General features: G+C 46.0%; 1 protein-coding gene across 1 annotated transcript in view; it reads right to left on the bottom strand.

Annotated features, from left to right (window-relative positions):
• Window positions 1-11026, bottom strand: part of BIRC6 (baculoviral IAP repeat containing 6) — a 183010-nt gene extending 171984 nt beyond the window's left edge. Inside the window, 1 exon segment of the mRNA XM_037405959.1 lies at window positions 10759-11026. Coding sequence (XP_037261856.1) covers window positions 10759-11011 — 253 coding nt within the window. The 5' untranslated portion in view covers window positions 11012-11026.
• Between the last annotated feature and the right edge of the window lie 1257 nt (window positions 11027-12283).

Raw genomic sequence — 12283 nt, 5'->3', positions numbered from 1 at the left:
TGACCACAACACTGCTCAGCTACTTCTCACACATTTTTCACCTGTACTTGGGATTAAAAAAGCATATGTATCAGTTGCCCTCCGTTGTTGTGAGGCAGGTGCCTTTCCTACTGCTACTGTTTCACGTAATCATAAAACCAACTGAAAAATCGAGTTAGCAAGTATAACATCTCATTGTATGCTACCTAAGTAACACAACTTTGCCAAGGCAAGCACATCAGAACACTTGTACTTTGAGGAAGTTCTACAGTTCAAATAAAAACCTGTCTTGAAGTTCAACTTGGTATCTTAACTTGCTATACTTGCAGGAAACCATCCTGAACTATACTAGTCACAACTACGGATTGGTTCCAAAGGGTAACATTTTGACACAAAAGAGGACAAAAAGCAAACCACTTCAAGTCTGGTTTAAAAAGGAGAAAGTTGTCTCTAAATAGTTTTACATCAGTAGCTCCCAAAGGAAACAAAGACACGGTGGTTATGAACGTTTGGGAACACGGTAACCAGAAGATGGCTAAGGCATGGCCAAACCCAGGCCATGACTGCTCGTCATTACTGAATTTATCAGTTACAGATTCTCTCTTGTTCCTCCTTTTCTCCTCCTACAGCAGTTTTATCTTCCAAGTCCAGGGCCAGCCCCTTATTTGCTCACCTCAGCAAAGCACTCTGCTGCCCCACCAACACACTCCACAGGTCCCTCCTTAGCAAAACAAAAGCATTCTCAGACTCCAGGAAAGGATGGCAAGTAATCTATTGGATGAAAACAAGTTCAAGTTGCTATTTTAGACTAATGATGTAGACTGGTTTAAACCAGCTATACACAAGCAGTATTTTCTCTTTTTGATTTCACTACGCAGACACACCTCCATCTGCCACATCACCTGGAAGAGCAGTCCAAAATGACTGAATAAAGCAAAAACACATTCCAAGGGGAAACAGGAAAGAAAACTCAAAACATTCTCCAAACAGCAAGAACGCCCAAGGAGGTAGCTTGACATTACAAAGGGCCTTTGAACTCGCTTATTTGCCAAATCTGTATTTAGATAATCAAGAACAGGACAAGTAATCTACAGTTTATCTCTTCCTTTAGCAACAAACAGGACAGAATTGTTTCAGTGTCAGTTTCATTATATGACAGGTGGTTTTAATGATCCTTATGAGAGTAGGAATACGTGTTATCTGGGCCAAAGCATTGGAGACTGCCACATAAATATTAACTAGATGTGTCTGATCAAGCAATTACTAACAGAAGCTAACATTAACATGCTTAAAAGGTTTCAGAACATAAGCAGCCACTGAGATCAAGGCAGTTCCTACCTCCCTAGCTTTGCAGACGTAGGGTCCTCTTCCACTCTACAGATTGAAACCAAGACTGAATCAGCAGGAAGCCAGTGGCGAGCTCTTTGTGCCCACACTCTTCATGTTTCAGATCTCCATGTACCTAACATTACTGCTGCCTTGTATGACATACAAAATGCAACTGCTCACAGAGCTTTATACAATTATCCTGAGAACAAACTACAAAAGATTTCATAAGGATTGTATTCTACAATCCTTCCTGAAAACTCAGGTAAATCACGAAAATTTAAGCCCCTGCAATTCTCCTGCAAACACCTCTCAAAGGACAGTGTCTTCCTCAAAATTTCTCTCAAAAGTGAAACCTATGATTAACAATTTTCAGAAAGCTGTCTTTCACAAATTGCAGACAGACAAGATGACAGCATCCACCCAGGACCAGAGACAGGCAAGGAATACTTCACAGCTCAGTAACGAGAAGTTCCCATTCTTCAAGAGCAATTCCCATCGCGGCATTTCACAACAAAGACTCTGCCGGATGAAATTTTACTACCAGTTCCTCTTTTTATCACTAAAGTGGTTAGAGCATCTGAGTTCACTCATTATGTATCCTGCAGTCTCTGCAACAGGAGAAAACACCTCCAGTTATGGCACTTTTTAAACTCTCCAAGACTGTTCAGCAGGAAACAGTTTAGCTTCCCCGCTTCCCAAGCCCAAATATCCTAAGAAGTTTCCAAAATATCAACCTGGGAGAAGCACCAGATTCTCAAAAGCAGATGGCTGGGCTACAAGGCAAGCAAAAAACTGGCTTGACTGTCATGCATAAAGTTAGTAAGCCAAGACCGGCCAGTTACCAGTGGCATTCAGCAAAGCTTGATACAGTTTACTACCTTCATCAGTGGCTTGGATGATGGGACAGGCTGCACCTTCCGCAAGACCATGGATGACGTGGATGAAATGGGAGGCAACTGAGGGCAACTAATGCATTAAATGGCAGGGCTGCCTTATAAAAGGATCTCAAAAAGCCAGAGAAATGGCTTGACACAAGTATCCTGAAGCTCAAAGACAAATGCCACATCTTACAGCTGGTATGGACTATAAACCCATACACCGACAGAAGCTGGGGACCAACTGTCTGGGTGGCAACTTGACAGAAAGAACATGGGGATCGTGACGGACAGGCTGAACAAGCGGCAGCAATGCATCCTTACAGCAACATACCGTTACAGGGGATCGCACAGGCAGTAGATCAGGGGATCTACTCAGTACTTTTGAGTCCACATCAAGAATACTGTGTCTGGCTTTGGTCCTCCATCCGAGATATCAGCACATATGTGAGAGTCCCACAAGGGGATACTAAGTTAGAGGGCTGGAGCATACAACATGTGAAGAAAAACCAAGATAACAGGGCTCGTTTAGCCTGCAGAAAAAAGGGTTTAGAAGGAAATCTAACAGCAGTCTTCCATTACTGCAGCCGTAGTTCCACAGCTATGTTAGACTGCTGAGTTACTACCTTTCTCTTTTTGACATTAGTTTTAAGGCAGTACAACACTGAACACAGGAGCAACCTCACTGGATCACAGGAAAACACACATAACCCCACACTTTGTCCAAGACAGTGGTCTAAACCAGGTGTGCAGTGAAGAATTTATGAAAGGGTATGTATACAATGGTACCTTCCTGTAACACACTCAGCCCCTGCCGATTTCTGCTCAGGGACTTCCTGATTTCTTTTTTGTACAATGACCTTTGATAGGTTGTTCTTCCATCACTTTGTCCAACGCTGTTGTAACTCCACTAAATTCTTATGAGAACTTCAAATTAATTAAATGCATTCTCACATTCTCCTAGATCCACTATATTTAAAAGCAAAACTATTCTTTAGGGTGCCTTTTCAAATTCTTTAAAGAAGCCGACAAGGTGGAAGGACCTTGTATGTTTAAGACACCGCTTCGCGGCGTAATAATATTTGAACATGGTGACCACAGAAGTTTAACTTTAGCTCTATCACTAAAGAGACATTCAGAAAAGCTAAATTAAGTCTTGTAAGACTGGTCTTGCCAAGCTCCATCTATATAGGTAATGTGAAGCAGGTTCCTCCAAAAGTTTAGAGTAATGACTTTTTCTGTATTGAATGGAGAGGGAATCTTAAGATGATTTGCTGAGAAATGCTAATCTTGTTAATTCTGACTTACAAAAGCTATAGAAAACTGATCAGAAAAAACACCCCACTATTAAATTAAGTCTGTCAATTACATCACAACATGAACCTAGGATCCTGTAGAAGACAGGCCTACTAGATCTATCACAGCATTTCTCCACAACAGCCACAGCGCCTTCTTGCTCTTCAATGAAACACTCCCAGTCCTTCCAGTCTTTGCTGCCATCTCCCCAGCTTCCTACTTCCCTAACCCTTTCTAACCCTTTCCCCACTGTCATGCGGCCGCTTCATCATAGTTCTCAGTCCCACCCCTCACCCTCCCAGCTCTTCCCTTTCACAACAAGTTTTTCATAAGTCTCTTTAGCCTGTTGCCAGTAAAAAAGTGTTTCTCAAACTTTTCTACATCTGCCACATGCTCAGATGAGTTCCTGACTGCTTCACACTCCGGTCAGGGAAGTGTAGTGGATCAAACCATCTTCCCTCCATGAGCTGTACAGGAGACTGAAGAACTGACAGACTGCGCTATGCAAGCCTTCATTAACCAGCACTTGGGTATGTGTTTTCACTAATGCTGCTAATTTTCAAGACTGATAAGCAAACCTAAGCGATAAGCGAATTCTCTCATCTCTTAAGTTACATTAAAAAAAATTATCAATACTCACTGAACAGCCCTTGCAAATACCTCAAGAAAATTTGTAACATAATAGCATTTATATTTATCTGAAAGGTAAGTTATTTCCGTAAGTTTACACTTTTAATCTAGGCTGTAAAACAAAAGCTGTTCTTTCTCCCCTGTTTCTTGTGCACCATCCTTATCTGTGGAGTGCTCTTTCCCCTAATATACATGCAAATCTTCAAAGTAAATGTTGTGCGTGTACCAGACTTCCTGTCTACTTTTTGACTAGCAGTGTGCACAGGGTCCTTACCAAATCGTGATACTCTTCCGAAAGACAAAGCAGCAAAGGAACTGGGCCAATACACCACCCAGTATTCTGACTCTGCAGAAACCAAAAGAACTGCAAGTGTTGGTATTGGTATGCATCTGTACCTCACAAATGGAAGAACTGAGTGCAAGAGCTCTTCTTTCTTGAACTGTCCACTCAGTAGTAAGCACTCATCTGGTGACTGCAAGAAGTCATTGCAATTAAGAGGGCATTAACTATTTAAAGGACATCTTTCTGACAGCAGAAAGCAATACTGCAACATCACTCAAGAACCAGGAGGAAAGTAAACTGATCCACACGTAAAATTTTTATTTAAAAATAAAACCCATGTTGAGTAGCTACTGATAAGCAACAAGCTATCTCTCAACATGACTTACAACAAACTGATACACTCAAAAGCTGTCCAGGAGTCCATGGTTGTAAGCCTTATCTCCAACACAGCCCAAGAAGCATTTTTGAAAGATGTCATACTGTTCAGGGAGAATTAAAGAATCCTTATAACAGCAAGGATGGACAGCTTTGTTTCCCTATTTGAAAGTAAGTTGGAAAGAAAACCTGTAAGAACAGATCAACGCCATACCCAGAAATCAGGCATAATCATTACTAAAAGCTTGAGAGAAACAGTTAAGGTGACTCTTAAGTCTAGGACTGCCTTACAAAATCCTAATGTTGTATTTCCCTTAAGCTCAAGTTACTGATACCGATGCAATAGCAACCATAAAAATAGTTACAAGCAATATAACAAAAGACTCAGAAAGGGATTTTACTGAGCCAGCTAACATTATGGCTGGCTGATAGGACAGAAGAGTATACAAGACCCAAACCACTGATGCTCAGAATAGCAAAAAGATCAGGGCTTCTAAAGATCACTAGGCCAGGCAATCCAAAGCAAAAACCTTCTCCATGTTTCCATTACTCCGAGTCCAACAGAGGTCTACCTGCCTTCTTTCATAATGTTCTGGACTTGAACCAATCAATTATCTCTGTCAGAACATACTTCTGCCAATTTTCTTCTGTGCTTTATATAATACAGTATACAACATGACTGGGAGCTGAGCTGAAGGATTTATCACATAAGCATATTAAAAGCCATCTTGACCAAAGCTGGACCACAATCAGCACTGAGGCTGAAAATCAGGTTTTCTCCCCGAGGGTTCTCCATATCAATGAGAAATACCTTAACTACCTGTGAGATAGAATAGGGCAGGAGGAAATCAAGGTTCAAATCCCTGATGCAGAGCACAGTATTTCCTCTTTGGGTCACTACAAAGCATTTCAAGACACATCTTCCTGCAGAAGACCTTTCTCAAAGTTCATTCACAGAGGGCTAGGAAATTTCTGATTATCCAACATCAAAGCACACTGCAACATTTAATAATACGATGCTACCGTTGCAATGATAGCCATGAATCCATCAGTCCAGATATGAATGATCTGTCAATAAAATGAAAAATGTTCTGCTATCTTGCCTGGCAACATAACATACGCCTGCATAGCTGTCTGTTGTTACTTCTGAATCCCTACAATAAAGATAGTAATGCAAACGCCCCTTTAAAGGCACGTGATCAGATCTCTATTTTTACTCTATTTTAGCTTCTGCAGAAGATAATCCAGATGTGCTTCCACAGAGCCTGGAAATATCAATTAATGGCGTCTTGTCAGTCTGGCAAGATCCATGGCAAGTAAGAAGGAATATCTGACATACCCTGATCAAGCCTGCCAGACACATGCGGCATATGGCAGCCTAGAATCTTTATTGGAATAAAACACTGAACTCAAATCTTAACAATTCTCCTATTCTGTTTTTTTCAGGTGCTTAAGGATCTTCATGAATGACCTTAAGATCACATAAATCACTGGAACAATCTCTTTGAGAAGCATTTTACCCAGACTAGCATTGTCATTCAAGCATACTCAAATGCAAGGTGGCCTGTAGCAGATCACTAGATACTCGACAATATTCCCCATGCAATGAGAAACAGATGAGGAAAAAATTCTTTATTAACAGCAACAGCCTTCATCATTAGTATTTTTAATTTTTTTTGTCTCATAATCAAGTAAATGAAAATAAGAGCCAAGAAGATGAGAAAACTCGCCCCAATTCTGAGGAATGAAGGAGACAACTTGAGCAGTGTCACCACAGTGAGCTTGAAACAGTTAAAGCCACTGCTGATGTCCCAAATAATTCAAGCCTAGAACTGGATGGCAGAGCATCCCAACAGTTTGTTCCTAGACATCGTAAGAAGCACACACTCCCTCTGTGACTCCTAAGCTGCAAAACATGGGATTCTTCTTGTTTTGCTTCCTGCATCACATGGAAAGGAAACAAAAAGCCAGAACTGGACATCCCTTGATAGATTTCCAAGGTTCCATAATTCAAAGTGAGGCAGCTGAAGACAAATAGGACTTTCCCAAAAGAGAACACCGACAGACAGAAAATGGTGTTGAACTTGCTGGCAAGACGAGCCTCCTGGGCTGGGACCTATTGATTTCTGAATTCTTGTGTTGGAGGAGCAGCAGCTGAGGGCCTCTGGTGATAAGGCAGAGTCTCTGTTTCCCCTACAGGAACTGGTATGTATGTACAATGAACAGATCCTTCCCTGTATGCATTCAGAAGTCTGTATTTTGGTTACCGTTAGGGTCTCTATAGTAATTCAAAGATCTTAACTATGAACACTGCGCATTTTAGTGACAAGGCTCTGAAGCCATTGCTATGTCAAATTAATCTAGAAAATTCTACAGAAACATCCAAGTTGGTCACTGTCAATCTGACAGTACATTTTCGTTTCTGTGTTTCTGGTCAAGCTTCTCTGGGAATTACAGCACTCTCCCAGTTCAAGCAGTTTTCTTATTTGGAAACAGAAGGAAATGATAAATCAAGCATCTCTACAAATACTAAAGAGTCACTCGAGATTATTCTGGAAGTTTGCTTTGATACTTTGGGATTTTTGGTCTGGCTTTTTTTTGGTTGGTTGGTTGGTTTTTTTGAGGTGGAGGAAAAGGTTCATCCTTAGTGCTGTATTTGGAGACTGATCATGCATGCTCTTTGGCTACCAGTGTTCAACTTGAAACTGAAAGCACACAAATATTTAAATGCCCACTGGGGAAAATAAAAGTACTTGATAGACTTGCATGGCAGATTGAAAACTAGTCCTGACTACTACTAGCAAACACACAGAAATGCCTAATACCCAGTAATCACAAGAATTGTCCTTGCACTCCCAGTCTGGCTCTCTGAAACACGTAGTGCGTATTCAACAGCATTGGGAGAACAAAAAGGACAACCTTGTGACCAGGTAAGACGAAGATCAATGTTAAAGGACCATCTGATTTTCCCTTTACCAATAGTACTCTCATTCGCTACCGCAGTCTGGGCTGTTGCAAATGATCACCTGGCCCTCGGGAACAGGCCTACAGTGCCCATACAGGAAACAGATTAAGATGTCACTTTCAAAAGGTAGATCTGATGAAGATATGGTGTGGTATAATAATAATCGTAATCCTCACTGGATTCCTACAGTTTGGGCTCAGAATAACAATCCACGGATCATCACATACATCAGATCAGTGATGTGCACATGAGGAACTGAAGCATGCAGACCAGAGACCACATTCTAATGTCTGGACCTGATCTACAACTGAAGTGTCTTTTGGCTGCGAACCTTTTGTCTTGCTCTTTTACACACCAAAGACAGCAAACTGCATTTACATTCCACCCAAGACAGCCTCCACTGCTCTACCAGATTCAGTATTCCACAGGTTCAATCTTTTCACCAAGGAGCCCAAAGCTTAATGTATTGCTGCAGTCAAACAGCAACTGCAAATAAAGCAAAACCAAAGCTTGGTGGAGTTTCCCCCCATCTCCCTCCCTTGATGGGGGATCTTTTTCCTTGCTCTGCTTTCAGAGAAAGAGAGGCCTGCTATGTTTTGTTTTCCTTGGGTAATGAGCAACAGCATTTCTGTCCAACATAAATCTTTTGACAGGGCAAAGATCTGCAGCCCCAATTACCAGGAGGACAAGCAGTCTCCCAGAGAAGCAGTTTTAATTCCTAGAGACTATTTTTAGTTATAGTACCAGAAGTCCCTGCAGCAACAATATCCTTTGACCTGTCATTTATGGCAGGGGAGGGAGCAGGGACAGAGTTGGCCTACAGGTCTGAGTGCCCAACTACTATCCTACATTAAAAGAGCTCACACTGTACAGAGTAGGCAGACATCAGAGAACAGTTGAATTCCCTTTTCCTCCTCTTCCCAAAGACAGGCTGAAAAGGGAGAGAACAAGAGTGAACACAGCTGGTAACAGCCGCAACAGACACCAGCTGCCGAGATGAACCAGATTTCTGACAGGCATGCTGGTCTAAATCTATAAGGAAATTAATTTAAAGTTTCTTCAAACTAAACTAAGGTTATAATTTTTTTTTCCGCTAACATAATCACCAGCTATATGGCATTGATAAAATTAGGGTAGATAGCAAGCAATTCCGTTGCTTCATATGAGGAGGAGTAGAATCCATCTTTTACAGTCATGCTGTCAGAGAGACGACTGAGACTAAAGGAAGTATACATGACTGAATACAGGACTGCACGCACGTAACAGAAGCAAAGCAGTTAAGTTATTTTTAAATAGTTACTATTTAGGGGAGAAATTCCATTAGCATTTTGAATACTAAATCAAACCCCTTGCAAGGATCCTATCACAGAAAAGTGTAAAACAGCAGCTTAGGCTTTGATTTACAGTTCACTTTTTCTGTTCATGAAAATTAAACATGTTCTCCTCAACCAATTACAAATTAAGTCATCGATTTATGCCCTCTTCATCCACAACTTAAAAGTAATTCTCAAATTCTGGCAATAGCTTGAAGAAAATTGAGAAATAAAGATATTAATAAAAAAAAGCACTTTAGGAGATAGCATGGTAGAAGAAATGGAACTACAGAAGCAGAATGATCTGAATTCTGAACAAAGCGGGAAACACCACACAGGAGCCTCGTTTTCAATACAAGCGACGGACAACAACAGCAGCTGACACCTTCTTAATAATCCCCCCCCAAAAAAAAATTTATTGCCCCAAACATTTAACCTTTACACTTTACAACGTGCCAACTTTAACTTATGAAAGGAAATCGCTGATTTTTGTTTTGTTCTCCTCAGTTTGACATTGTAATACAGCTGTAGGTTTTCAAGGTGAAAGCATACATATTGCCTAGACTATGGCATCCCCATACGATTCATGACATTACTATACCACGTTCAGGCGGCAAATGTCAGCCTTGCACTACCACCGCTCAGCAAAGCTAGTTCTTACTAGCAACGCAGAACTGTGAGGAGAACCTGAACACAGAAACACACAACTAGTAAGAAACGTACCTTTCTGCACCAAGGGCTGGTCTCGTGACACACCAAACAACCCCACCACTAGCTCCAATATTCTGACAAGTACCACAGTTTAAGAAACATTAAGGTATGAGGAATAAAAACTGTTCATACTATATGAGTCTTTTTCTACACAGCTAGTTTGTTAACAGTGTAGAAACACTAATGGGCAACAAAGAAAGCTGCTTCACAGTTATGAAGTTACTACAGTCATGGCCTCCACAAAGTCAGTCCATAACCCTGCCTCCCTAACATCACAGCAGGGATAATGTCACTGGCACCAGAGACAGTCAAGATACTCAGCAGCCTGAGGAACTATGCAAATATATATAAAAATGGACCATGAAATGACTTCACTGAGGGTTCTGATCTTAATTCTAAGCTATAAGGCTAACGATACTTCCATGAAATAAACCTCCTTCACAAACGCAGATTAAGGCTCAATAAATAAAACCACAGAAACATGCTATCAGATAGAATTAGAACTATGCCTGTCCTGCATAATACATTGCTTCTAATCTTTGGAAGGTTCAATGTTGTCATCCCCAAGAACAGCTGAAAAAATAAACTGGAAAAAATTCAGCCCTATAAATCACAGCTTTCCATCCCCATTTCATCTTTTACTAACTACGCCAATACGATTTACAGAAGGAACACGCGTCCCTGCTGCCTACACCAATCCCTCTGCCCCGAAGAGCAGAAACCGTTCAGGCTTGAAAAACCAGGGGTGCAACAGAACCAGGGCACCCCCCGGCACCTGGGCCCGAACCCGGCCGGCCGCTGCCCCCCGCCCGCCACCACCCGTGCTCCCGGGGAGCCGCCGGCCGCCTCCCCCGCGGCTCCGCAGCGCCGCGATCGCGCCCGGGGGCTGCCGCGGCCCGCTCCCCCCCGCCGCCCGCCCGCCTGCCTGCCTCCCCGGCCCGCGGCAGCGGGGGCCCGGCAGGCCTCGGGGGCCCGGCAGGCCGCGGGGGCCAGGCCGCTCACCGTTGAGTGCCGACGCCTGCAGCGTGGCCCCCGAGGTGCCGTCGATGACTTTGATGGCGCCGCGAGCGGTCACGGCCAGGATGGCGTTGAGCGCCGGGTGGTAGCACAGGCTGCAGAGACCGTCGGCGTCGCAGCGCAGACAGCCGTCCCGCAGCAGCAGCCACTCGCAGGAGCCCGGCCCGGCCGACACCGGCCCGGGCCCGGGCCCGGCCGGCACCGCCGCCGCCGAAGAGCAGGAGGCCGCCGCAGCCATCTTGCCGGCCGCCGCCGCCGCCCTCAGGACAAGAGGCCCACAGGGAGCCGCTCAGTGACAGTCCCTGGAGCCGCCGCCGCCGCCAGTCACCATCCGGGTCCGGGGAGAGGGGGAAAGGGAGAGAGCCAGCGTGCGCAGGAAGTGACACAACCGCGCCGGATGCGGAACCGACCGCCGGCCCTGCCGCGGGGGGCGGAGTGGGGGGGGCAGCAGCTCGTCACCGAGAGGGACAGGGGGAGAGAGGGGGCGGGGCTCCACTGCGCGCGCGCATCCTCCTCCTCCGCGGGTGGGGCCACGCACGGGGCGCCCCCCCGCTGCCGGCGTGGGCGTGGTGAGCGTGCTCCGGCGGCGGGGCGGGGCGGGGCGGGGCGGGGCGGGGCGGGGCGGGGCGGGGCGGGGCGGGCGGGGCGGGGCGGGGCGGGGCGGGGCGGGGCGGGGCGGGGCGGGGCGGGGCGGGGCGGGGCGGGGCGGGGCGGGGCGCGGGCCTTTCCTCCGCGCCGCGGGCCCTCCCTCAGCCCGGCGCGGGCAGCGGTCACCCCCGGGCCGGCCGGGAGGGCGCCGGGCCCAGCTCCGGTGAGGGGTGCTCTCCGGTGGGCAGTCGGCGTAACGGCCCCGTCTCCCCAGGGCCCGAGCGCGGCCAGCCGGCAGCCCCCCGCCCCGGTCCCCGTGGCCTAGCGCGCCCGCCGCCCCGGGAGGTGGCTCTCGGGCTCTGGTCTTCTTTCCGAAGGCGGAGCGGCGCGGGGCCGGCCCTGCCGGAGTTGCCTGCAGCTCCGGTGCGAGGCGGCGTGCGGGCGGGCCCCCACCCCCCGCCCGGCCGGGGGCTCCGCTCAGCGGCGGCGGGCGGCGTCCGCCTGCGGGGGCGCGCGGTGCTTCCAGCGTCGGGGTTTCCCCCCAAAAAACGGGATGGAGGCACTGCGCCCGTGAAAGCTTGCTTTTTTTTTTTTTTTTTTCCCTCTGAGGCAATATTCACCACGTAATAAAGTTTTCTGATTGCACCGAGGTGTTCCCGTTCCACCCACTGGCACACCAGTGCACCTTGTCCAGCCATGCCTACCTGTAGGTGCTGGTTTATCCCAGTGACATGAGACAGCTTCTGTGCTAGGGGTGGTCTTACGTATAACAAAGTTTCAGATACGATGCAGTTTCCTACACAAGAGTATTGTTACTAGGACCAAAGCTGGCACAGGCTGCCATAGCAGGGAAATGATTTCAGAAATCGTGTCTGTGTAAGGAGAAAAAGCCACAACCCCCAGGGGTACATGTGCCACCCAG

This window comes from Falco rusticolus, chromosome 12 (genome assembly GCF_015220075.1).
Source record: "Falco rusticolus isolate bFalRus1 chromosome 12, bFalRus1.pri, whole genome shotgun sequence".
In the NCBI taxonomy this organism is placed as follows: domain Eukaryota; kingdom Metazoa; phylum Chordata; class Aves; order Falconiformes; family Falconidae; genus Falco; species Falco rusticolus.
This window is presented reverse-complemented; position numbering and strand designations above follow the sequence as displayed.